At 49.1% G+C, this 26,017-nt stretch overlaps 2 protein-coding genes and 2 pseudogenes across 2 annotated transcripts; all 4 read left to right on the top strand.

The window, feature by feature from the left end:
• Nucleotides 1–3,078: 3,078 nt before the first annotated feature.
• On the top strand, nucleotides 3,079–3,852 carry LOC127031762 (olfactory receptor 958-like; annotated as a pseudogene).
• A 1,714-nt stretch (nucleotides 3,853–5,566) lies between these two features.
• Nucleotides 5,567–6,502, top strand: LOC127031761 (olfactory receptor 958-like). The gene has a single exon (XM_050918803.1). It carries the CDS (start codon nucleotides 5,570–5,572, stop codon nucleotides 6,500–6,502), a length of 933 nt encoding a protein of 310 aa, XP_050774760.1. The 5' UTR covers nucleotides 5,567–5,569.
• Nucleotides 6,503–11,541: 5,039 nt separating this feature from the next.
• LOC127031555 (olfactory receptor 958-like) lies at nucleotides 11,542–12,527 on the top strand. The gene has a single exon (XM_050918486.1). The coding sequence runs from the start codon at nucleotides 11,595–11,597 to the stop codon at nucleotides 12,525–12,527; it is 933 nt and encodes a 310-aa protein (XP_050774443.1). The 5' UTR covers nucleotides 11,542–11,594.
• A 6,591-nt stretch (nucleotides 12,528–19,118) lies between these two features.
• Nucleotides 19,119–20,058, top strand: LOC127031760 (olfactory receptor 10G6-like; annotated as a pseudogene).
• Nucleotides 20,059–26,017: the final 5,959 nt, after the last annotated feature.

Raw genomic sequence — 26,017 nt, 5'->3', positions numbered from 1 at the left:
GTGCTCCTGGCCGGCCTCAGTTAGGTCAGTCGGGGGCGCCAAAATGGGAATGACTCCCCAGGTCGTTCTCTTCTTTAAGTTTTCTCTAATGGAGAGTCAGTTCTGCCTAGAATATCAGGCAAGCCTTCTAAAGAACCAGGGAGACAAACGGCCACTCTCGGTCAGAGCCCCAGACATCCCACAGAAATGATGAGCTGCATGCCATTCTAGGGGGTACCCCTGCAAAAAGCCCACCCATTGCCTGCCTCCTCCCCCACCCCTTCTGGGCTACTGTGGCAGTTTTCCCCCCATTGGTGTGATGAAGTAATAAAGAATGCGTGATTTTGGAACAACACTGACTTTATTGCCTCTGAAAGCAGAGATCTAGGGTGGGAGGGGAGGGCGGTTGGCTTACAGCGAAGTAGAGTGAACCACCATTCTGCACTTGCTCAGCCTATAGCTGAAAATGGGAATCTGTGATTGTCATAAACAGATAGTTAAGGGTTAATGTCTGTTTTAGCTGTAAAGGGTTAAGAAGCTCAGTAAACCTGGCTGACACCTGTCCAGAGGACCAATAGGGGGATAAGATACTTTCAAATCCTGGTGGAGGGAAGTCTTTGTTTATGCTTTTTGTTTTGTTCGTTGTTCACTCTTGGGGCTAAGAGGGACCAGACGTACATCCAGGCTCTCAAAATCTTTCTGAATCAGTCTCTCATGTTTCAAACTTGTAAGTAATCAGCCAGGCAAGGCGTGTTAGTCTTATGTTTGTTTTCTCAACTTGTAAATGTTTCTTTTTGCTGGAAGGATTTTTACCTCTGTTTGCTGTAACTTTCTATCTAAGGCTAGAGGGGGTTTCTGCTGGTCTATAGAAATCTGATGACCCTGTAAAGCATTTTCCATCCTGATCTTACAGAGATAATTTTTACCTTTTCTTTCCTTAATTAAAAACTTTCTTTTTAAGAACCTGATTGATTTTTCCTTGTTTTAAGATCCAAGGGGATTTGGTCTGGACTCCCCAGGAATTGGTGGGGGGAAAGGAGGGTGAATGGTTAATTTCTCCTTGTTTTAAGATCCAAGGGGTTTGGATCTGTGTTCCCCAGGGAATTGGTGAAGTCCCTGAAGGCAGCCCAGGGAGGGGAAAGTTTTGTGGGGACAGGTAGTGCCCCAGACACTGAAATTTCTGGGTGGTGGCAGTGTCAGCAAATCTAAGCTAGTAATTAAGCTTAAAAGTGTTCATGCAGGTCCCCACATTTGTACTCTAAAGTTCAAAGTGGGGGGAAAAAAACCTTGACAGTGATAAGCACTAGGATAGAAGCACAGGCATAACTGAATCTCCATTGGTGTGTGGGCCTTTGGTTGACACTGGTAAAATACAAAATGTCCCAGGATATGTATGTTGGGGAACAGTTCTAAACGGCAGCTTAATTTTTTTATTTGCAGCAAAATGTAGAGGTCTAAGTATCTGATTGTGAACCATGGTAGCAAGGGGTAGGTGCGACTGCACGGTGCTGCTGACTGGGAGAGCAGGCTGAGGCAGAAGCCTCCAGCTGACGTGATATTCCAGGCAGGACTGAATCCCCATTAGACAAAACTTAAGAAGAGAATGACCTGGAGTCATTCCCATTTTTGGTGGGGATCTGGCCAATTCAGTTCCATAGCACTACTCTTATTGAGGCCGCCTGAGGGCCAGTCCCAGAGGGCCATGAGTGTTAGCTGAAATGATGCCCAATCTCCGTTAATTGGAGACTCAACCAAGATCTCAGATCAGGAGCCTCACGGGGATTTAAGGTCGTGGTCCTGAGGGGCCTGAAGGAGATATGAAGACAGGGAGAGCTGTAAGGAGGCTGTAAGCTGTGAGAAAGTTGTGAGGTCTGCAGCAGCGTAGGGTGATATCCTGCAGATTAGGTCTCCCGGTTGGATAACAAGCGCCCAGGCTGTGCACCTCTCCTGGGCAATGGGCCGTTTGGGATAAGAAAGCTGGATGGTGCTAGAGAGGATCACGACCGGGGGACAGAAAGGGAGAATTCTCACCAGCTGGAGCGGCCTCTCCCAATGCAGCCAGTGTAAGACGCCTGCTTTGGTAATGTTCTTCTCTCTCAGTCCCACAGTCTGTGTCTGTCTCTGGACCTGTCAATCTGCCTTGCGCCAAGGAAGGTGTCAGCCAATATTTGCTTTAGAGAGAAATCGATCCAGCCGTCCAGCCTTCTACCCCTGTACAGTACCTGCCTGCCTGTCTCTGTATCATTTATCTTCCTCTCTCCATCTTTCTTAACCTGAACCCACCAGCATCTCCCCTTCCCATGGCTCTCCTGCCTGGGAAAGTCTCTGGCAAAATGCAAACAGACACTTTGTCATTGTCCTTCAAATCTCACCTTAAAGAGCCACTGTCCCATCTAGAGAGCCCAGCCTGCTTTTCACAGCAGAGCGATGACAAGCTGTGTCTAGGGGCCTTGGAACAATTTGTGTAGTGAAGGTGCTGTGTGCCATTGAACCAAACTGTGAACCCTGGATATGATGGAAACCCCGTCAAGCCAGTGGGTGCTGCCGAACCCCCAGAACCCCTAGTTCCAACACTTCTGGCTGTGGTTTTCCTGTTTTCCTTCTTTCCTTTTCCTTCTCTCTGGGACCCCGATAAATAGCCCCAAACAACTCACAGCACTAACAAAGCTGAGGTCATTCACCAGCACAATCATTGGTTTATATGATCCATCCTCCCCCTCTTTCTTAATGCAAACACGTCCCAGCTCATGCATTTATAACAACAAATGAAAACACAGTGCTGAACTGCACACACGGCCATTCCTCTGCAGGGAGGGACAGAGAGAGAAAGAGAACAAACCACTAGTGAGAAACGTTAACCATAAACGCAAGGCTCTGAGGTACTGTGGTGAGAATGGGGGGCAAGGGCCTAGATAGAATAGAAGTGAACAAATTGGGGTAGCTGAGGACAGAAGAGAACAACATGAATAGAATAGAATAGAATAGAATAGAATAGAATAGAATAGACGTCCCCATTAACCTATTGGCCATCTGCCAATAGGTCTTTTTGTTTCAGTAACTCACTGGCATTATTTCTCTCCCCTACCCAGGAATGAGTCCCACATGGGGCTGGTCAACCACACTGTGGTGACTCATTTCATCCTCTTAGGAATCCCCGATGCCAACTGCCTCCAGACCATTCTCTTCATCACCTTCTTAGCCTTCTACCTCTGCACACTGCTGGGCAACCTGCTCATCTTCTCAGCCATCCTCATTGACCCCCCCTTGCACACTCCCATGTATTTCTTCCTCTGCAATCTCTCCATGCTGGTCATTGGTTTTTCCTCCATCAGAACTCCCAAAATGCTGACCAACCTTTGGTTTCAAAGTAGGGTCATCTCGCTAGGTGGGTGCATGTCCTAGATCTTCTTCTACCACTTCCTGGGCAGCACCGAGTGCCTGCTCTACACCGTCATGGCCTATGACCAGTACGTGGCCATCTGCCACCCGCTGCGCTAATGGCTCATCATGAACCGGAAGGTGTGCGCTCTCCTAGTCACTGGCACCTGGATCACCAGTTCCTTCCATGCCACCATCCTCACCAGCCTGACCTTCACGCTGCCCTACTGTGGGTGCAGTGCATTGGACTATTTCTTCTGTGACATCTTCTCGGTGGTCAAGCTGGCCTGTGCAGACACGTACATCATCGAGACCGTGATCTTGACAATCATTGGTCTGGTGCCCATAACTTGCTTCCTCCTCATTCTCACATCTTACGTCAGTATCATCTATTCTGTCTTGAATATGAATTCGGCTGAAGGGTGGCGCAAAGGTTCAGGTGCCAGTGGATCCTCACTTTTAGAGAGCTTCTGTCACTCCGGATGCAGATCTTGACTGGAAAGGAGGTTGGTAGAGTTATTTCAGGGGTAGGGTTGGGATGGACATCAGTGGAGTTTTCCCAGGGTGAGAGAGGAGGATGCTGGTGTTATCCTAGGGTTAGTGTTAGGGAAAAGGTAAAAGAAATTCTGCTCGGATTGAGGTAGGACAGTTGGGTGCCGCTAGGGTTCAGTCGATGCATGCGGTCAATAAAGTTACCCAATGCTGAGGTGAGGCAGGAAGTGAATACATTCATGCCAGGGTTAATGAAGGTGAGGCAGAAAACTTAGGTGAATGACATCATCTCCTTGGGGTTCAGTTCCCCACCTGAAACACGGTGGAAAAACTTATCCTTTTCTCCCACCCATTTCTCTTGTAAGCTCTTTGGGACAGGGGCTGTCTCTGGCCTCATGTAGGTGCAGCCCCTACTGAAACAGGGCCTCGGGCCTTCCACACAACAGAAAGATTAGTAGGTTGTTCAGAATTATCCGTGACTGCTGGGATATGGGCTTAACCTTGTGCCTTGAAATGAACAAATAATACAAGAAAAGAAGTGAAAAGAATCTGGGGGAGATGCCATGAGCCTGGCCCCTGGCACATCTATCTGCAGAGTAGCACATGCGAGCCCAACACCGTGGCAGGAGAAACAGCCCTGACTCGGAGGGAAGGGTGCCCCCTACTGAGTTGCCCTCACCGCTCCCTGACCTGCAGTGCCCCTTTGCACTGCGGGGGTTTGTCTGAAAATTTCTTTCCTGTTTCTCAAGGGAACAAGTCTGCACTGGGCCACAAATCCAGACTATGCAGCTTGAGAAATGAAAAGCTGGAATGGAAGTTCAGTGCAGAAATTGTACACATTGATTTAAAAAACCGCAGTAGCTGCTGATGGACAGTGGGAAATCTCTCTTTACTTCCAAGCCATGGGCTCAGGGCAGCCATAAAGGGAGAAGGAGGGTGAGCAGATGGCTATAGGATTATGTAACTGAGAACTGTATCAACTCAACTAGGGTGACCGGAGAGCAAGGTGAAAAATCAGTTTGGGGATCGGTTGCGCAGAAGGAAGAGAGCCCACGGGAATTATTTGTAAACCATTATCTTGTGGGTAAGACAAAGGCCTGGGACACTGGAGATCTGGGTTCCAGTACAGTCTCTGTAGAAGAGTCCCTGATTGCCCTTCAGTAACTCACTAAATTGCTTTGTGACTCAGTTTCCCCATCTGTTATAGGTGTCTAATTAATCCTTTGTCACTCTCAGCTATTAAAGGTGTATCACATTCAGACAGGGACTTTCTCTTACTGTGTGTCTCTGTGGGGTGTGGCACGAAGCAGCCTACTAGTGAGAAAACCTAGCCACAAACGCAAGGCTTTGAGGTACTGTGGTGAGAATGGGGAGTAAAGACCTAGATAGAATAGAACTGAAGAAATTGGAGTACATGAGGAGAGAAGAGAAGAACATGAATAGAATAGAATAGAATAGAATAGAATAGAATAGACGTCCCCATTGTCTCTCTTTCTCTAGACAGTAAGATCTTAAAGGCAGATATTTTCTCTCTCTATGATCAGCGCCAGCCCAATGAGCCCATGACCCCAGCTGGCTATCCAGTGAGAGAAATACACACCGCTCCCAATGGCAGTGAATGATGTGGGCAGTGGATCATTGCAGCTATATGACAATAGGTCTTTTTGTTTCAGTAACTCACTGACATTATTTCTCTCCCCTACCTAGGAATGAGTCCCACATGGGGCTGGTCAACCACACTGTGGTGACTCATTTCATCCTCTTAGGGATCCCCGATGCCAACGGCCTCCAGACCATCGTCTTCATCACCTTCTTAGCCTTCTACCTCTGCACACTGCTGGGCAACCTGCTCATCTTCTCAGCCATCCTCACTGACCCCCGCTTGCACACCCCCATGTATTTCTTCCTCTGCAATCTCTCCGTGCTGGACATTGGTTATTCCTCCATCAGTACTCCCAAAATGCTGACCAATCTTTGGTTTCAGAGTAGGGTCATTTCGCTAGGTGGGTGCATGTCCCAGGTCTTCTTCTACCACTTCCTGGGCAGCACCGAGTGCCTGCTCTACACCGTCATGGCCTACGACCGGTACGTGGCCATCTGCCACCCACTGCGCTACCGGCTCATTATGAACCGGAAGATGTGCATCCTATTGGCTGCTGGCACCTGGATCACCAGCTTTTTCCACTCCACCATCCTCACCAGCCTGACCTTCACGCTGCCCTACTGTGGGTCCAATGTGGTGGACTATTTCTTCTGTGACATTTTCCCAGTGGTCAAACTGGCCTGTGCAGACACATACGTTATTGAGACCGTGACTTTGACCAACACTGGGGTGGTGCCCATGACCTGCTTCCACCTCATCCTCGCTTCCTACATCCGAATCATGTTCTCCGTCCTGAAGATGAACTCGTCCGAAGGGCGGCGCAAAGCAGCCTCCACTTGCGCCTCGCATCTCACAGTGGTGACGCTGTTCTACGGACAATGTGCCCTGATCTACACGCAGCCCCACCTGAGCCAAGTGCTGGTGACTGCTGTGCAGATCTTCGGCAATGTGGTCACGCCCATGCTGAATCCGGCCATCTACACATTGAGGAACAAGGAGGTGAAAGCGGCTCTGAGAAAACTGAGAGGGGGTCACAAGCCTGAACATTGATGTGCAGCAGCTGCAGGAATAACAAGTGGCTCTGTGTGGAGATACCTCCACTTATATATCTGCATGGCTGCTCCATGGCTTTTGTGAGCCTCTCTCTCTCCCCCACATCCCCACACAGCCCCATCAATCTATCTGGAGCTCCACAAGTCATGGAAATGCTCCTAAAGATCGCCAGCTGTCTTTGACACACTGTAAGGCTGACATGTTCAAAGCAGCCTGAGGAAGATGCACACTCCATCTGCATTGAAATTAGCCGGCCTTGGAGATCTGAACCTTGTAGAGGACTTTGAACATCTCAGCCTTATTACACACATCTTCATAGCTCAAATTCTTTAAATCTATCCTTACAAGGCAAATTTTCTACTCCTTCAATTATTCTCATGGCTATTTTCTGAACCCTCTCCAATTTATCATCCCCCTTCTGGAATTGTGAACACCAGAGCGGTACACTGTACCAGCAGCGATCGTGCCAGTGCCAAACAGAGAGGTAAAATCAACTCTGTGCTGAGACTGAATATTCCTCCTTAATGCACCCCGAGCAATGCAGGGAGGGAGCAGAGAGGAGAGAGTGGAAGGCAGGGCATTGGGGGAAGAGGTGATGTGAGGGCGGGGTGTCAGGGGCATGGGCAGCACAGGTGGCTGGCCCACTATTTGGGTGCCAGCGCCTGCTCGCTTTTAAGGAGCTTCCATCACTCCGGATCCAGATCCCGACTGGAGAGGAGGTTGGTGCAGTTATTCCAGGGTCAAGGTTGGGATGGATGTCAGGGGAGTTTTCCCAGGGCGAAGGTGATGGGCACTGGTGTTATCCTAGGGTTAGCTCTGGGGAAAAGGTGACAGGAATTCTGCTTGATTGAGGCAGGGCAGTTGGGTGATGTTAGGGTTCAGGTGATGCTTGTGGTCAATAAAGTTACCCAGGGCTGGGGTGAGGGAGGAGGTAATACATTCACGCCAGGGTTAATGAGGGTGAGGCAGGAACTTAGGTGAATGACATCATCTCCTTGGGGTTCACTTCCCCACCTGAGAAATGGTGGAAAATATATCCTTTTCTCCCACCCATTTCTCTTGTAAGCTCTTTGGGACAGGGGCTGTCTCTGGCCTTCTGTGGGTGCAGCCCCTACTGCAACAGGGCCTCAGGCCTTCCACACAACAGAAACTTTAGTGGGTTGTTCAGAATTCTCCCTGACTGCTGGGATGTGGGTTTAACCTTGTGCCTCGAAATGAACAAATAATACAAGAAAAGAAGTGAAAGGAATCTGAGTGAGATGCCAAGAGCCTGGTCTCTGGCACGTCTATCTGCAGAGCAGCACATGCGAGTCCAACACTGCACCACGAGAAAAATCCCTGACTTGGACGGAAGAGCGCCCCCTGCTGAGTTGCCCTCCCCACTCCCTGAACTGCAGTGCCCCCTTTGCACTTTGAGGGTTTGTCCTGAAATTTCTCTGTTGTTTCTCCAGGGAACCAGTCTCCACACAGCCACAAATCCAGACTATGCTGCCTGAGAAATGAAAACCTGGAATGGAAGTTCAGTGCAGAAATTGTGCACATTGATTTTAAAAACTGCAGTAGCTGATGTTGGACAGTGGGAAAGCTCTCTTTACCTTCAAGCCATGGGCCCGGGGCAGCCATAAAGGGAGAAGGAGGGCGAGAAGATGGCTCTAGTATTTTGTAACTGAGAACTGTAACAACTCACCTAGGGTGACCAGACAGCAAAGTGAAAAGTCAGTTTAAGGGGTGGAAGGAAGAGAGCCCGTGGGAATTATTGGCAAACCATTATCTTGTGGGTAAAACAAAGACCTGGGACACAGGAGGTCTGGGTTCCAGTACAGTCTCTGTAGAAGAGTCTCTGTTTGCCCTTCAGTAACTCATTAATTGCTTTGTGACTCAGTTTCCCCATATCTTATACGTAGCTAATTAAATCCTTTGTCACTCTCAGCTATTAAAGGTGTATCACATTCAGACGTGTCTGCAGGGTGTGGCACAAAGCAGCCTACGTCTCAGGTCCAGACTGTAGATCGTACCATAATACCAGTGATAAAAATAGTGATAATACAAACTAAAATCCTCAAAGGCAGTTCCGGTTCTGGTGTTCATGGCAACAACATACGGAACTCAGCTCATGAAAGCCAAGTGTAACCTCTGAACCTGGTCTCCAGAGCAGTGAAAGGGCTCAGCCTGGGAACTCGTTAGAAATGACAACATTTTAATTAACCTCAACGGCCATTGAGCCCCATGGGATGTTATGCCTGGGTTGGGGATAACACATCTACAGAGATTAATTATCACGTCTGCTTCTGCCCCTGCATTCTGTCTCCCAAGGAAGATGCCCCCCAGGGAAAGAGCAGGAAATGAGAGAGATTACAGGAATCACATGGGACCTTATTATAACTACGGTGCTAGGACAATGAGATCATTGCTGGAACCCCTCCTAATCTAGCCCTGTGTCTCTCACATCCCTCTCTGTGTCAGGTCTGTGAATATCTCCACATTAAAGTACTTCACACCTATTTAGCTAACCACTCCTGACCCCTTAGCGCAGATGCACAGTAGAGGTCCGAGACCAGGCGTGGGTCTATTATTCCAATTTCTTGGCTAGTAAAGAAGCAGCTTTGGTTCAGTGAAATCAGCCCTAATGCTCTAAAGGCCCCGACTCCTGAACCCTGATTGCACAGAGGGGAGGGTAAGAGAACAGGCCTGAGGCTTAGAGAGACGCAGAGCGAGGATCATCCCCATGAAAAGAGAAGGGTGTTACGGCCACTGCTCAGGCTGGAACCCAGGAACTCTGGCCCAGATTCCCAGGTCTTCCACAACCTCCCTTTCTCACCTTAGACAATTCAATCCAATTGAGAGTTTCATCCAGCCAGTAGCAATTGGGTGTCCAATGCCCAGTGAACTGGAATGAGTTGTGGGAGACTGGCTCCTTTGAAAATCCCACCCTGAAAAGCTCTGTGCCTCAGTTTCCCCTTGTAACATGTGGCTGATAACTCTCACTGTGTTTGGTTAGCCAGTGAGCTCTGACAGGCAGGATCTGTCTCGCCCTGTGTCTGAGCGGCATCCAGGACAACAGTACCAGGATCGAGATGGAGTTGCTGGGAGCTACTATACTGCCCCAAACGACTCAATGCTCTTCTTTGAGTCTCTGGTATCTTACAAAACGTGATGTGAAGTCGTGCGCAGGACGTAGGCTGTCCTCCATCTACACAGGGGTAAATTTCACCCTCACACATAACCACACCAGTGCATGAATATATCCCTATGCGCACAGAGACACAGAGATGGGGGCAGGAGAACAGCAGGACATACAACCCCAGGAGAACGCTGTGCTGGATGCAGAGCCCTCCAGCTCAGCCTCTGGCCCAGTTTATTCCTTTTTCACTTCCCTGGGGGGAATTCGTTGGCTTGTGTCACAGAACCGGAGAGACTAGACAAGCATGAATGTCCCATCCCATCCCCCCTCCAATGGCTGGGCCAGATTCTCAGCTGGTAGAAATATACATAGCTCCCATGATTCCAGTAGTGTTACTCCTGATTTACACCAGGTGCCAGGCTGGGAAGGGAAGGAGCCCCAGGGAATCCAATGGAATTGCTCAGCAGTCAGGTCAAGGGGAGCAAGACTTGAATCTGGACCTTGGTGGAGGTGGGGATCTGGCCAATTCAGTTCTATGGCACTACTCTTATTGAGGCCGCCTGAGGGCCACTCCCAGAGGGCCATGAGCGTTAGCTGAAATGATGCCCAATCTCCGTTAATTGGAGACTCAACCAAGGTCTCAGACCAGGAGCCTCACTGGGATTTATGATCCTGGTCCTGAGGGGCCCAGCGGAGATATAAAGACCAGGGAGAGCTGTAAGGAGGCTGGAAGCTGTGAGAAAGCTGTGGGGTCTGCAGCAGCATGGGGTGATATGCTGCAGATTAGGTCTCCCGGTTGGATACCAAGCACCAGGTTCTGCACCTCTCCTGTGCGATGGGCCGTTTGGGATAAGAAAGCTGTATGGTTCTAGAGAGGAGTCACGACCGGGAGACAGAAAGGGAGAATTCCCATCAGCTGGAGCGGCCTCTCCCAGTGCGGCCAGTGTAAGGCCCCTACTTTGGCAAAGTTCTTCTCTCCCTGTCCCTCAGTCTCTGCCTGTCTCTAGCTCATGGCAATGAAGGTCTCAGCCAAATATTTTCTTTAGAGAGAAATCGATCCAGCCGTCGAGCCATCCACACCTGTTCAGTACCTGCCTGCCTGTCTCTGTATCATTTATCTTCCTTTCTCCATCTGTCATAACCAGAACCCTCCAGTATATCTGCTTCCCATGACTGTCCTGCCTGGGAAACTCCCTGGAAAAATGCAAACAGTCACTTCGTCGTTGTCCTTCAAATCTGACCTTTTAAAAGCCCCTGTCCCATCTACAGAGCCCAGCCTGCTGTTCACTGCACAGCGATGACAAACTGTGTCTAGGGGCCCTGGAACAATTTGTGTAGTGAGGGCGCTGAGTGCCATTGAACCAAACTGTGAACCCTGGATATGATAAAAACCACATCAAGCCAGGGGGTGCTGCCGAATTCCCAGCACCCGTAGCTCCACCACCTCTGGCTGTGGTTCTTCCCGTTCTCCTTCTTTCCATTTCCTTCTCTCTCTACTCTGATAAATACCCCCAAACAACTGACAGCTCTAACAAAGCTCAGGTCATTCAAAGCTGAGAGAGAAAAAACTACTAGTGAGAAACGCTAGCCACAAACGCAAGGCTCTGGGATACTGTGGTGAGAGGGGGGGTAAGGACCTAGATAGAATAGAACTGAAGAAATTGGAGTAGGTGAGGAGAGAAGAGAAGAACATGAATAGAATAGAATAGACGTCCCCATTGTCTCTTTGTCTCTGGACAGTAAGATCGTCAAGGCAGATATTTTCTCTCTCTATGATCAGCGCCAGACCAGTGAGGCCATGACCCCAACTGGCAATCCAGTGACTGAAATATATACCGCTCCCAATGGCAGTGAATAATGTGGGGCAGTGGAAGGAAGAGTGACCATTGCAGCTACGTGACAATAGGTCTTTTTGTTTCAGTAACTCACTGACATTATTTCTCTCCCCTACCCAGGAATGAGTCCCACATGGGGCTGGTCAACCACACTGTGGTGACTCATTTCATCCTCTTAGGGATCCCCGATGCCAACAGCCTCCAGACCATCCTCTTCATCACCTTCTTAGCCTTCTACCTCTGCACACTGCTGGACAACCTGCTCATCTTCTCAGCCATCCTCGCTGACCCCTGCTTGCACACCCCCACGTATTTCTTCCTCTGCAATCTCTCCATGCTGGACATTGGATTTTTCTCCATCAGTACTCCCAAAATGCTGACCAACCTTTGGATTCAGAGTAGGGTCATCTCGCTAGGTGGGTGCATGTCCCAGGTCTTCTTCTACCACTTCCTGGGCATCGCCAAATGCCTGCTCTACACCGTCATGGCCTACGACCGGTACGTGGCCATCTGCCACCCACTGCGTTACCGGCTCATCATGAACCGGAAGATGTGTACCCTTTTGGCCGCTGACACCTGGATCAAAAGCTCCTTCCATGCCACCATTCTCACCAGCCTGACCTTCACGCTGCCCTACTGTGGATCCAATGTGGTGGACTATTTCTTCTTTGACATCTTTCTGGTGGTCAAGCTGGCCTGTGCAGACACATACATCATTGAGACCGTGACCTTGACAAACACTGGTCTGGTGCCCATAACATGCTTCCTCGTCATTCTCACATCCTACATCAGGATCGTCTATTCTGTCTTGAATATGAATTCAGCCGAAGGGTGGCGCAAAGTGGCCTCCCTTTGCACCTTGCATCTGGTGGTGGTGACGCTGTTCTTTGGTCCCTGCGCCCTGGTCTACACTCAGCCCCACCTAAGCAAAATGCTGATGACTGCTGTGCAGATCTTTGGCAATGTGGTCATGCCCATGCTGAACCCGGCTATCTATACGCTGAGGAACAAGGAGGAGAAGGCAGCGCTGAAAAAACTGAGAGGGGGTCAAATGCCTGCACGTTGATGTGTAGCAGCTGTAGGAATCACATGCGAGTCTGAATGGAAATACATCTACAAATACATCTGCATGCTTGCTCCATGGCTTTTGTGAACCTCTGTGTCTCTCCCCATCCCCACACAGCCCCATCTATCTATCTGGAGTTCTACAAATCATAGAAATGCTCCTAAAAATCCCTTCCTGTTTTTTTACATTCTGTAAGGCTGACATTTTCAAAGCTGTCTAAGGGACCAGCATACTCAGTCTACATCAAAATTAAAAGGAACTGGAGTGCCAAATTTTGTAGAAGACGATGTAAATCTCAGCTTTGTTACACAGATCTTCAGAAGCAAGTGCAGCATCTTCTGCAAATGCAAAAGGGAAGGAAAAAAATTCCTTCATCTTCTGGTATGAACCACAGCTCACCGAGCACCTGCCCTAGGTAGCTGCCTAAAATTCCTGGGAGAACCATTGGATTTTTCACCATGCCCTAAAGATCAATGGATTTGTGGTAAAATTTGCAAAACCGCCTAAGTGATTTAAGAGACTAACTCCCAGTCTCAAAAGTGATGGAGGCATTTAGGAGTCTTATTCTCCCTGAAAAGCTGTGGGAAGTATGTGTCTGAGGACCAGATTTTCAAAGGCATTTTTTAGTCATCTAATAAGGTTTCTAAGAGCACCTTGAGTGAGTCAGGCACCAGACAACCAGTTACTTTCCATAGAAGTTAAACACCTAACCTATTTAAAAGCTCTATGTGCCTAGTGGAATTTACTAAACTCTTTCATAAAGCTAGACCTTATGGCAGATTTTTAAAGATAGGCACCTACTGGGATTTTCAAAAGATTTGCTCATAGAAATCAATGAGAGTTAGATGTCCCGCACCAGATTCTTAAAGGTGTGACAGATACAGCAATTTCCTGGATAAACCTTATTGAGTTAAGTTTAATCCCTTGGGGTCTGTTGTATTACAAATACAATTGTGCATCTGTTCTTGTGGACTGAATGTAACTTTTCTAGGAGAGTGATGAATGGCATCTTGGGGAAATGTGAGGAACTTCAAAGAACTGTTTGGGACAGTACATGTGAAGGGGTCCAGGGGGTACTTTGGAGGTCTTTCAAAGCTATGTTGCATGAAGAAAAAAAAATTCTCTATGGATTACCTGCTCCTGGAAACTCCAGATCAAAACCCCCATCCTGCATAAAGAATGGACTAAACTTGCTGTGCTGGAGCTAGTTCTGAGCTGAGGCTGTTATGAGCTGGTAACCATGGAAGAGACCCGGCTGTGCAGTTTGAAGGACTAATCCCCTGACAGAGCCCATGTTGGAGTTGGGCTGATCTCTGCTAAGCTTATTGCTATGCATGTAGGTTCTTTTATAGTTTTTAGTGATATCTCTGTATTGCTTTTACCTTAAGAATAAAATACGCTTGCTTAGGAAGAACTGTGTGGTAAGAACTGTGCACCACCCAGAGGGGAGCAGCAAAGCAGGGCTGCTTAGGCAGGATGGCTTTTGAGGGAATAATGCAGTGAAGGGAACTGTTAAGCCTGGAAATGCCCCAGTCAGGAGGGAAAGAGACATGGGTCTCCTCCCAAGGAAGGTAGGGAGCTGAAAGCCTACTTAGAGATGCGCCTCTGCTGGACCACTACGGAAAAATACCAGTGTAGTTGCTCTAAACTGTGACAATAATCTGGGCCTAAACTCCAAGGCCATTTGAAAATCCCACTATGTGCCTATCTGCACCTGTAGATGGTGATATAACTGTGAAAATCTGGCCTTTATCCCATGGAATTTCAGTGAGAACTGGGCAGTTTAATGGCTTTTGAAAATGGGACCTACTCTCCTAAGACAATTAGATGGTTTTTAAAAACTCACCCTCTACTTAGGTAGAGCTAGAAAGAGAAATAAGTAAAAAAAAGGAATGAAAATGCTAATAGAAGGTTTAGCTAATGTGAGAACTCTACACTCATCACACACAATGTGTTTGGGATTTGTGCTGCTTATGTAGTGCGTCTTCTGCATGTGGTTGTGCTTGAAGTTTGAGTACTACGGAGTGGGAATAAAACCTGTGAATAAAACTTTGTTTTTCTTGTTTCCTACCCTCAGCTGTTGTTTGATTGGAACTTGTCTCTAAGTTTTCTATCTGACGAAGTGGGTATTCACCCACGAAAGCTCATGCTCCAATACGTCTGTTAGTCTATAAGGTGCCACAGGACTCTTCGCTGCCTCTAAGCTTTGTGTGCTTTTTCTAGGTGTTCCAATGAAAAATAAATCTGGAACTCAGTGTCTAGAGAGGACTGGGCCCATTTATAAGACTGGCAGAGAACAAGTGAAATTTAAGAGAACAGTAAAAATATGAAATGAAAATAGTTGGATTTTAAGGCTGGAATTTCCAAAAGGAAGACAAAAGTCTAGGACAATTAGGCATTTAGCTCCTGGGAGGTGCCTTTGAAATTCCCACCCTAAAGTACAAGCGTGATAGGAAGTTCACCAGGGGGCGGAGATGGTCTGCTCACTGGTTACTTACCACTTAAGCCCTAAACTGCACACTTAGTCTGACAAACTCAAGGCCACAAGATACTGAGGCCAAGAGCTTTTTAGATTTCAAAAAAGGATCCGACGGGTACAGATGAGAACATCTTGAATTATATAAAAGCCAGTCACTGCCATCATTATTATGGACTAGTAATAAATGATCCCTTGAAGCTTTTCTTTGATGGAAAATTGGGTTTTCAATGGACCTGTGCTGGGGAAAACATCACCCACTAGATGGGAACGTGAACCTCTACAACTGAAAAATTGGTTACATTGACACACAATGAACTGAGCACCAAGGAAATTAATGCTACTGGACCAGAAAGTTATAGAAATCTCACTACATATTGATACGGCCATATGACCAGCCCCTGACTGGTATAAACTGACATGTCCCCACTGACTTCAATTCACACCAGTTGGAGATCTGAACCATTGACTTCCATGGAGCTGAGGCAGGTTCACACCAGTTGGGGATCTGCTTCCTCTGTGGCAGGCACTGTGCAGTCAGTCCTTGTCCTAAAGTGCTCATGATCTAAACAGTCTAAAGGAAGTGGCACTAATCTCATTTTACAGATGGGAAGCCAAAGCAAGCAGAGTGCAAGTGACACAGGTTGTCTGGAGTCCAACTGGTGCCGACTTTCAAAAGTGCCAGAGGGTGCTCAACCCCTGGCTCTTCCCTAGGCCCAACCCCTACCCCCACTCCCACTCCACCCCTTCCCCCAAGGCCTTAACCCTGCCCTGACTCTTCCCCTGCTTCACCCTGACCCCGCTTCTTCCTGCCCCATTTCACCCCCTCTCCAGACAGTTGACAAGAGGTTAAGGATAGTTATCATAAAGAAATAGATTCAAGTAGTGTAATGACTCAGCCGTTCCCAGTCTCTATTCAAGCCAGAGTTAATGGTATCTAATTTGCAAATCAATCAAGCTCAGCAGTTTCTCCTTGGAGTCTCTTTTTGAAGTCTTTCTGTTGAAATATTGTCACCTAGGGGTCTGTTACTGAGTGGCCAGAGAGGCTGAAGTGTTCTCCTGTTGGTTTCTGAGTGTTATGATTCCTGATGTCAGGTTTGTGTCCATATATTCTTTTGCATAGAGACTGTCCGGTTTGGCCAATGTACATGGCAGAGGGGCATTGCTGGCACATGATGGCATAGATCACATTAGTAGATGTGCAGGCGAATGGCATGGCTGATGTGATTAGGTCCATGATGGTGTCACTTGGATAGATATGTGGACAGAGTTGGCATTGGGCTTTGTTGCAAGGATAGGTCCCTGAGTTAGTGTTTTTGTTGTGTGGTGTGTGGTTGCTGGTGAGTATTTGTTTCAGGTTGGGAGGCTGTCTGTAAGCGAGGACTGGCCTGTCTCCCAAGATCTGTGAGAGTGAGGGATCGTTTTTCAGGATAGGTTGTAGATCTTTGATGATGCGCTGGAGAGGTTTTAGTTGGAGGCTGAAGGTGACGGGTAGTGGTGCTCTGTTATTTCACTCTCATTACACTACTTGAATCTTTTTCCATAGGATAACTATCCTTACACTTCTTGTCAACAGTCTGTAATTGATCATTTTGATTATCACTACAAAAGTTTTTTTCCTGCTGATAACAGGTCATTTTAATTAATTAGCCTCTTAGAGCTGGTATGGCATCTTCTCTGTATGTATATATATAGTCTTATTATATGATCCATTCTACGCATACAATTAAGTGCGCTGTAGCCCATGAAAGCTTATGCTCAAATAATTTTTTAGTCTCTAAGGTGCCACAAGTACTCCTGTTCTTCCTAGGCAGTCATTTCCCATTTTATAAGTGTGTAACTGATTGTTCCATCCTAAATAGAGTAATTTGCATTTGTCCTTATTGAATTTCATGCTATTTACTTCAGACCATTTATCCAGTTTGTACAGATCATTTTGAATTATAATCCTTTCCTCCAAACCCCTCCCAGCTTGGTATTATCCACAAACCCTGTAAGTGTACTTTCTGTGCCACGATCTAAATTGTTGATGAAGCTATTGAACAGAACCAAACCCAGAACTGACTTATTATGCCCTTCCAGCCTTACTGTGAACCAGTGATAATTCCTCTCTGGGAATTGTTGTCCAACTAGTTATGCACCTACATTATAGTAGCTCCATCTAGGTTTTATTTCCCTAGTTTGTACATGAGAGGTTATGCAAGACTGTATCAAAAGCCTTAGTAAAGTCTAGGGCAGGGGTCTCCAACTCAAATCACCAAGAGGACCACACGAGGACTAGTCCATTGGCCTGAGGGCCTCATCACTGACACCTTTACATATAAAGATACAAAAGCCCCGGTTCTGCCCCTGGCCCTGCCCCCACTCCACTCCTTCTATGAGGCTCTGTCCCGCCCCACCTTTTCCTACCCCTTACCCGCCCCCGTTCCAACCCCTTTCCCTCCAAGTCTGTTCCAAACCCAGGGTGGTTCCCCCAAATGCCACTTTGGGTTCAGAACAGATTTGGAGGGGAGAGCAACCCCTGATGACCCCCTCATCCCATTGCATAAAACAAAGCACCCACTAGTGCCATTCTGGAGCACGGGGGACAGCACTGACTGGTAGGGGAGCGTGCCCCCAACTGAGCCCATACCCCAGTCCCTGAAGTCTCACACTGGGCCATTCATTTAAGATCCATGGTCTCCTTTAATAGCTAAGTCAATGCTCTGTTGCCTTCATTTTTGCCCCAAACACCATTTCTAATGATGCCCATTGGGGTTTGCCCATGGGGGACCTCATTACTTGCTTGAAAATACAGCAAATGTCAACAGTTTAATATGAGTGGCACTGGTGGGAGAGAAGTACCCCAGGGGGAAGAGGCGAGAGCACAGAGACTAGTGCAGGAGGGACGCAAGATTAAAGGAAGCTGCAGAGAGAAGGGACACAACAGAGCTGACGGCAAAATATAACAGGACCCACCCAGCTCAGTCTCCCACCGTGAGAGGCAAGTTCATGGAGTCTGCAGCCGGCAAGTCCGGGATGATCTCCTATATGGGACATTTACCCCGAGTCCCTGCCTGTTTGGGGCTGGCATCACCCTGGAGCCAAAGCCACCTCCTGTGTGAAATGTTTGATTGGGGGGATTTAAAGGAGATCTCAGAGCATGGAAAAGTGCAAATAGGACCTGCTTGAAGACCAAATCATGCATCCCAGCTGCAACACACTCCAGGTAACTGTATCCAGAGGGGCAGCTGCAGGACTGCTCTGTCACCTGTTTCAGTCTCTCTCCACTGCTCTTCCTCACTACAGGGCCAGGTCCCTAACTGGTGAAAATTCCAATTCCCCATGGCAAGTGAGTCCTTCATGCCACAGAACAGCCACTTGCTCCTTGATGATGGCCTGAACTGGCAACATCAGGGGAAGGTGCAAAAACCTCTGCAGGGGGCAGTTCCAGTATTGACTTTCCAGAGAGGGTTTTTTTTCCTATTCCAGGTCACTTAGAGGTTGAGTTTGACCCAAAAGTAGGAAGTTTTATTACCATCTGATCTTCAGAGCACCCTGGTTGAAATCCACACCTGTGCAGTTGGGCCAGCATGAGGACTAGACACCAAAGTCCTGAGGTGGGGGTTTAGAAGGACTTCCTCTTGTCACATGTGGGCTGCAGGGAGTTAGAAGATGGGGAGGGGACACTAGGATCAGGACTCTTGGATTGTAGGGTTGTATCCCCATCCCTGGGAATGGAATGGAGTCTAGTGGGGAAGATTGGGGATGGACTGGGGCTTCTGGATTATTTTCACAGCTCTGGGTGGTGAGTGAGAGGTAAGCGGTGGGGAAGGGATGTGAGTCAGGTGTCCTGGGTTGTATTTCCACTTCTGGGAGGTAAGTGGGGTCCAGAAGGTTAGAGCAAGGGCAGTTGGTTGCCAGGACTCCAGAGTTAAGGTCCCAGCTCTTGGAGCTGAGCAGGGTCCAGTGGGGTAGAGCATAGAGGGAGAGATGGGCAGTCAGGGCTCTGGACTCGATTCTTCCACTGGCACAGGAGTGAATCTTGTCCCAAATGCCCCAGCAAAGATCATCGATTGCTTCTCTGCTGATTAATCATTAACACCCCGGGTTCACCTTCAGGGACACAGACCGAGCGAATGGAGTGTGGGAACCGGTCTCAGCTGACCCATTTCATCCTGGTGGGGCTCCCATATCCCCGAGAGCTGTGGATTCCCTTGTTCCTCTTCTTCCTCATCATCTACCTGTTGACGTTGTGCGGGAACCTGCTCATATTGCTAGCGGTGGCCCGGGAGCGCTGGCTGCACAAGCCCATGTACTGGTTCCTCTGCTGCTTGTCCTTCCTGGACATGATGGTCTCCTCAGTGGTGGTTCTCAAGATGGAAGCCGGCTTACTGCGGGGCAGCAGGGCCATCTACTTCCAGGGCTGTGTAGCCCAGCTCTTCTTCCTCTTCCTTGGCTGCACCGAGTGCTTCCTCTATACGGTTATGGCCTACGACCGCTTCCTGGCCATCTGCAAGCCACTACACTACAGCGTCATTATGAACCACAGAACCTGCCTGTGCCTGGCAGTAGTGACCTGGTTAGGGGGCTCCCTGCACTCCACCATACAGACCGTGCTGACCTTCCAGCTGCCCTATGGCCAAGAGAACAGGGTGCTATATACATCCTCTGTGATATCCGAGCTGTGCCAAAGCTGGCCTGAGGGGACACGGCGCTCAACGAGCTGGTGACATTTGTGGACATTGGCTTCCTGGCCCTCACCTGCTTCCTTCTCATCCTGATGTCCTATGTCTACATCGTCTCAGCCTCCTGAGGATACGCTCGGCCCAGGGCAGGCATCAGGCCTTCTCCACGTGCGTGGCTCATGTTCCCGTGGTGGTGACCTACTATGTGGCTGGGCTCTTCATCTACCTGAGGCCAGGATCCTGGCACCCAATGGATGGTATGGTGGCTGTATTCTACATCACAGTGACCCCGCTCCTCAACCCCCTCATCTACATGCTGAGGAACAAGGAATTGAAAGATGCCGTGATGAGACTGAGGGTCAGGAAACTGACGGGCCCTGAGCTATGATTATTCTGCTTTCAGCAGGAACTGCCTGAGAACTGGCCAGGGAGAGAGGGACTTGGAGACAGAAGTCAGGACTGCCCTGTTCTGCCCCTGTTCGGTGGGGGAGCTGATGTCAGCGGCTTGGAGCAGAAATGGATGAAAGTTCATATTTTTCATTTCTGCTCCTGACTCTGGGACAGGAGCAGGTTACTGTGCTTGGGAGCAGGCTAGGTGTGTGGGAGGTGGCTCTGGGCTGGGGCAGGGGATTATGGTGTGGACTCTGGGCTAGAGGATACGGTCGAAGGGTTAGATGTTTGGGAGGGGGATCTGGGCTGGGGCAGCATATTGGGGTGTTGACTCTGGGTTGGGGGATGGGGTTGAGAGGTTAGGTGTGTGGGAAGGGGCTCTGGGCCAGGGCAGGAGTTTGGGGTGCAGGGGAGGTGTGGGCTCTGGTCTGGGGGTTGAGGTTGAGAGGTTAGTTGTGTGGGAGGGGGCTCTGGCCTTTGGCAGGGCGTTGGGGTTTGGACTTTGGGCTGGGGGGTGGGGTCGAAGGGTTAGGTGTATGGGAGGGGGCTCTGGGCCAGGGCAGGCAGTTGGGGTGCAGGGGAGGTGCGGGCTCTGGTCTGGGGGGTGAGGTTGAGGGGTTAGGTGTGTGAGAGGGGGCTCTGGGCCAGGGCTGGAGGTTGGGGTGCAGTGGAGGTGCGGGCTCTGGCGGGGGTTGCGTGCTCTGGGCTGAGGACAGGGATAAGGGGTTAGGTAGCAGGAGGGGGCTCGGGGCTGGAGTAGGGGCTTGGAGCAAGGAGGGCTTGAGGGGTGAGGTCTCCAGGCAGTGCTTACATTGGACAGCTCCTTGTCAGCAATTCAGTGGAGTTAAGGCAGGCTCCCTGACTGCCCTGGCTTGGCCTGACTCCCGGGAGCAAACAGCACATCCCTGTGGCTGCTGGGCAGGGGGCCAGGAGGGCTCTGCACACTGCTCATGCCTGCAGGCGCTTCCCCCACAGCTCCCACTGGCTACAATTCTCTGTTTCCAGCCAATGAGAGCTAAAGAGTTGGCGCTTAGGGATGGGGTGTGGGGGCAGCGTGCAGAGACCCCCTGGCTCTGGCCGCCCCTGCACCTAGGAGCCAGACATGCTGCCACTTCAAAGACTGTGGTTATGAAACTCTGTCTTATGCTCATGACTGGTACTACAAATCCCAACTCCTCACAGCAAGGAGCGGGGAGGTCCTCCCAAGCCTGTTGTGTACACAACACAACCACCGCCAGAGAAAGACAATGGGGGCTTCCAAGGCTGATTCCCTACGCTGGCACTTCGAGTGCAGAAGGTGAGGTCCCTCAAGGACTCCAAGAATTAATACTGGCACTCCAGGCTGGTAATGCTGCCACTACACAAGTGGCCTTTTGCCAATTGTAGCAGGGCGGTCACCCCACTCCGGCCCTGAAGGGGTTAAAGGGCAGCCCTTGGAGAGGGCTGGGGCTGAGAGCCAAGAAGAAAAGCCTGGGAGGCAGCCAATCAGGACCAGGCTGGGCCCTATAAAAGAGCTGCAGGGCCAGAAGGCATGGAGTCACTCTCCAGGCTTGGAGGGAGAAGGGCCTGGCTGCCTGTGAAGAGAGGGTACGTGATGCAGAGCAGGGCTGGGGAAAGGCAAGAGGAGCTGGGGAGCTCCAGCCTGGCAACTTCCCAGGCTGAGGCCTGGTTAAGGCCTAAGCAGGTACTGGGGCTGCAGCGCTGCAGCCTGGGGATAGGCAGAGGCAGCTGGTCCAACCTCTTTGCCAGTGACGAGTGGACATTACAGACTGCAATCTGCCCCAGCAGTTCGGGGCTAGGTGATGACTGGCAGGAGCCACTGAGACAAGGTGGATATAGAGTGTTGGGGGTTGCCCTGGGAGGGGAGACCAAGAGGGTGGGGGGTACTGCTGGGGGCAGAACCCTGAGGTACAGGGCACTGAGGTCTGGGAGGGAAACGGGGGTCCTGAGGCAGGAGAGACATCGGTCAGCAGAAGCACTCCGTGCTGGAATCGAGTTAATTCCTGAGGCAACCAGCAGGAGGTGCTGTGCCAGTGAGTGTCGAGCTGTACATTAATCCACAAAAAACCTCACTTGGGAAGATTTTTTTTCTCACTGCCCTCGGCTTTTCCACCCCTCCCTTGGGGCAGCCGAGAAAGAAAACAAATGAAACAGGAAGCTCAGCTGTTGTATCAGCTGATTAACAGATGCACAAACCTTTACCTCCTAAGGGTATGCTACGGTATTATTCCAATTTTACAGAAATCGATTTTTGGAAACATATTGTATAAAGTTGAGTGCACGCGGCCAGACAAAGCAGATTAATTCGGCGGTGTGCATCCATGTACCGAGGCTAACGTCGACTTCCGGAGCATTGCACTGTGGGTAGATATCCCATAGCTATCCCATAGTTCCCACAGTCTCCATCGCCCATTGGAATTCTGGGTTGAGATCCCAGTGCCTTATGGAGCCAAAAATTTGTCATGGGTGGTTATGGGTAAACGTCATCAGTGAATCCTCCCTCCATGAACGCAACGGCAGACAATCATTTTGCGCCCTTTTCCCTGGATTGCCTGGGCAGATGCCATAGCACAGCAACCATGAAGCCCATTCAGCCTTTTTTCACTGTCACCATATGTCTACTGGATGCTGCTGACAGACACGATAGTGCAGCGCTACACAGCAGCATCTCCTTGCTTTTGCAAGTTAGCAAAGATGGTTACCAGCGCTACTGTATCATCTGCTACTGTCATGGGTGCTCCTGGCCAGCCTTGGTGAGGTCAGTCGGGGGCACCAAAATGGGAAGGACTCCCCAGGTCATTCTCTTCTTTCAGTTTTGTCTAATGGAGAGTCAGGTCTGCCTAGAATATCAGACAAGCCTTTTAAAGAACCAGAGAGAAAAACGGCCACTCTGGATCAGAGCACCAGACAACCCACAGAAATGATGAGCTGCATGCCATTCTAGGGGCTGCCCCTGCCAACAAGCCCACCCATTGCTTCCCTCCTCCCCCACCCCTTCTGGGCTACTGTGGCAGTTATCCCCCCACTAGTGTGATGAAGTAATAAAGAATGCATGTTTTTGAAACAACACTGACTTTATTGCCTGTGAAAGAAGAGATCAAGAGTGGGAGGGGAGGGTGGTTGGCTAACAGCAGAGTAGAGTGAACCACCATTCTGCACTTGCTCAGCCTATAGCTGAAAATGGGAATCTGTGACAAGCACTAGGATAGAAGCACAGGCAGGACTGAATCTCCATTTCTGTGTGGGCCTTTGGTTGACACTGGTAAAATACAAAATGTCCCAGGATATGTATGTTGGGGAACAGTTCTAAACGGCAGCTTAATTTTTTTATTTGCAGCAAAATGTAGAGTTCTAAGTATCTGATTGTGAGCCCTGGTAGCAAGGGGTAGGTGCGACTGCACGGTGCTGCTGACTAGGAGAGCAGACTGAGGCAGAAGCCTCCAGCTGACATGATATTCCAGGCAGGACTGAATCTCCATTAGACAAAACTTAAAGAAGAGAATGACCTGAAGTCATTCCCATTTTTGCCCAGGTACCCCTGACCAACCTCACCAAAGCCAGCCAGGAACACTCACGGGATGACAAGGATGGATACCAGTCATACTGCACCGACTGCTGTCCGGAAGGGAAGGGAAGGGAAGGGGATGCTGCTGTGTAGCGCTGCAGAACCACGTCTGCCAGCAGTATCCAGTAGACATACGGTGACAGTGAAAAAAGAGGTGAGAAACAATTTTTTTCCCTTTGCTTTCATGGAGGAGTAAGGGGGACTGATGACATATACCCTGAACCACCCGCGACAATGTTTTTGACCCTTCAGGCATTGGGAGCTCAGCCCAGAATTCAAATGGTTTTTGGAGAGTGCGGGAACTGTGGGATAGCTACAGTCATCAGTTGTCCCTTCCCCACATGAGCATACATTTGATTCTTTGGCTTTCCGGTACACTTGTCTCAGCTCTGTAAGTTTCACGCAGCACTGCGTTGAGTCCTTGTTGTGGCCTCTGTCCATCATGGCCTTGGAGATTTTTTCAAATATTTTGGCATTTCGTCTTTTGGAACGGAGTTCTGATCGAACAGATTCATCTCCCCATACAGAGATCAGCTTCAGTATCTCCCGTATGGTTCATGCTGGAGCTCTTTTTTGATTCTGGGACTGCATGGTCACCTGTGCTGATCGGCGCTCCACAGGAAATAAAATTCAAAGTTCGTGGGGCTTTTCCTGTCTACCTGGCCAGTGCATCCGAGTTCAGATTGCTGTCCAGAGCAGTCACAATGGTGCACTGTGGGATAGCTCGCAGAGGCCAATAGCATCGAATTGAAGCCACACTAACCCTAATTTGAAATAGCAATGTCGATTTCAACGCTACTCTCCTCGTCGAGGAGGAGTACAGAAATCGATTTTAAGAGCCCTTTAGGTTGACAAAAATGGCTTTGTTGTGTGGATGGGTGCAGGGTTAATTCGATTTAACACTGCTAAATTTGACCTAAACTTGCAGTGTAGACCAGGCCTAAGACACAGAAATCTCATCAAGTTCTTAAAAAAGGTAAATTTTAATGAAAAAAGAAAGAAAACACATCTGAAAACTCAGCCTCTTAGGGACTGAACACCAAAAATGACTTTCTTGAGGTCTATTTTAAAGGTTACAAGCAAAACAAAAGTACCTGGGGTTAGCACAGAGGAATCCACAAGCCCAAAATGAAGAATTAAATCGAATCACGTCTAACTAGACATTCATGATCTACTTACATAGCAGTAGTTTCAAATGAGTAATTTCTAGGTATGATGCTGCTGATTTTTATACCTGGCCCAAACCTTATAGCATATTGCTGCCTTGTCTACACCCAGCAGCTTTTCCCTATTTGAAAGGTAAAGCTTCCCTATTGGTTCCCCTGGTCAAGCGCCAATTCATTTTAAGTAGCAAAGAATCCTGTGGCACCTTGTAGACTAACAGACGTTTTGGAGCATGAGCTTTCGTGGGTGAATACCGACTTCTTCAGATGCATGTGGTGGAAATATCCTGGGGCAGGTATATATATGCTAGCAAGCAAGCTAGAGATAACGAGGTCAGTTCAATCAGGGAGGATGAGGCCCTGTTCTAGCAGTTGAGGTGTGAAAACCAAGAGAGGAGAAACTGGTTCTGTAGTTGGCAAGCCATTCACAGTCTTTGTTCAATCCTGAGCTGATGGTGTCAAATTTGCAGATGAACTGAAGCTCAGCAGTTTCTCTTTGAAGTCTGGTCCTGAAGTTTTTTTGCTGCAGGATGGCCACCTTAAGGTCTGCTATAGTGTGGCCAGGGAGGTTGAAGTTCTCTCCTACAGGTTTTTGTATATTGCCATTCCTAATGTCTGATTTGTGTCCATTTATCCTTCATTTTCCATCATTATTCATTTTAAGCATCTCTTAACCCTTTACAGGTCAGGCAATTAGAGAACAGCTGCTAAAAAGGACATTATAGCTAACTGACTGGTTGGGGAGTCACATAAGGGTGCTATTCCCCCTCTTTTATCATAGGGACCCATTAGAGTTCATGGGGAAACATGGAAACAACTTGGAACTGAATCTGTCTCTCACACATACACACACACACATGCGTCTCTATACAACCCTGCAGTCACATCTGGTCCTGGCAGAAGGGGACATACAATAGAGGCTTCTGGACTTTTTGTAGAATGCCATAGAGTTTATGGCCAGACGGGACCATCAGCACAGCCAGTCTGCTCATCTGTACCTCGCAGGCCACCAAACCCACCCAGCATCCTCCCCCTGAACCCAACACAGGAAATGAGACCAAGGTGTTACATCCAGAGGCAGAGAACAGGAGAGACCGAGATGCACCATGGCCTGGGGGTTCCCTGCACTGGTGGGGGTTTGATTTAGTGAGCGATATCCAAGTGACCCTGGCAAGTGACTACAGCCCCCTCCCACCACCACCACCACTGCAGAGGCCAGCCAGAAAACC

This window comes from Gopherus flavomarginatus, chromosome 11 (genome assembly GCF_025201925.1).
Source record: "Gopherus flavomarginatus isolate rGopFla2 chromosome 11, rGopFla2.mat.asm, whole genome shotgun sequence".
Taxonomy (NCBI): domain Eukaryota; kingdom Metazoa; phylum Chordata; order Testudines; family Testudinidae; genus Gopherus; species Gopherus flavomarginatus.
Note: the sequence above shows the minus strand (reverse complement) of the source record. Positions and strands in the feature narration are given on the sequence as shown.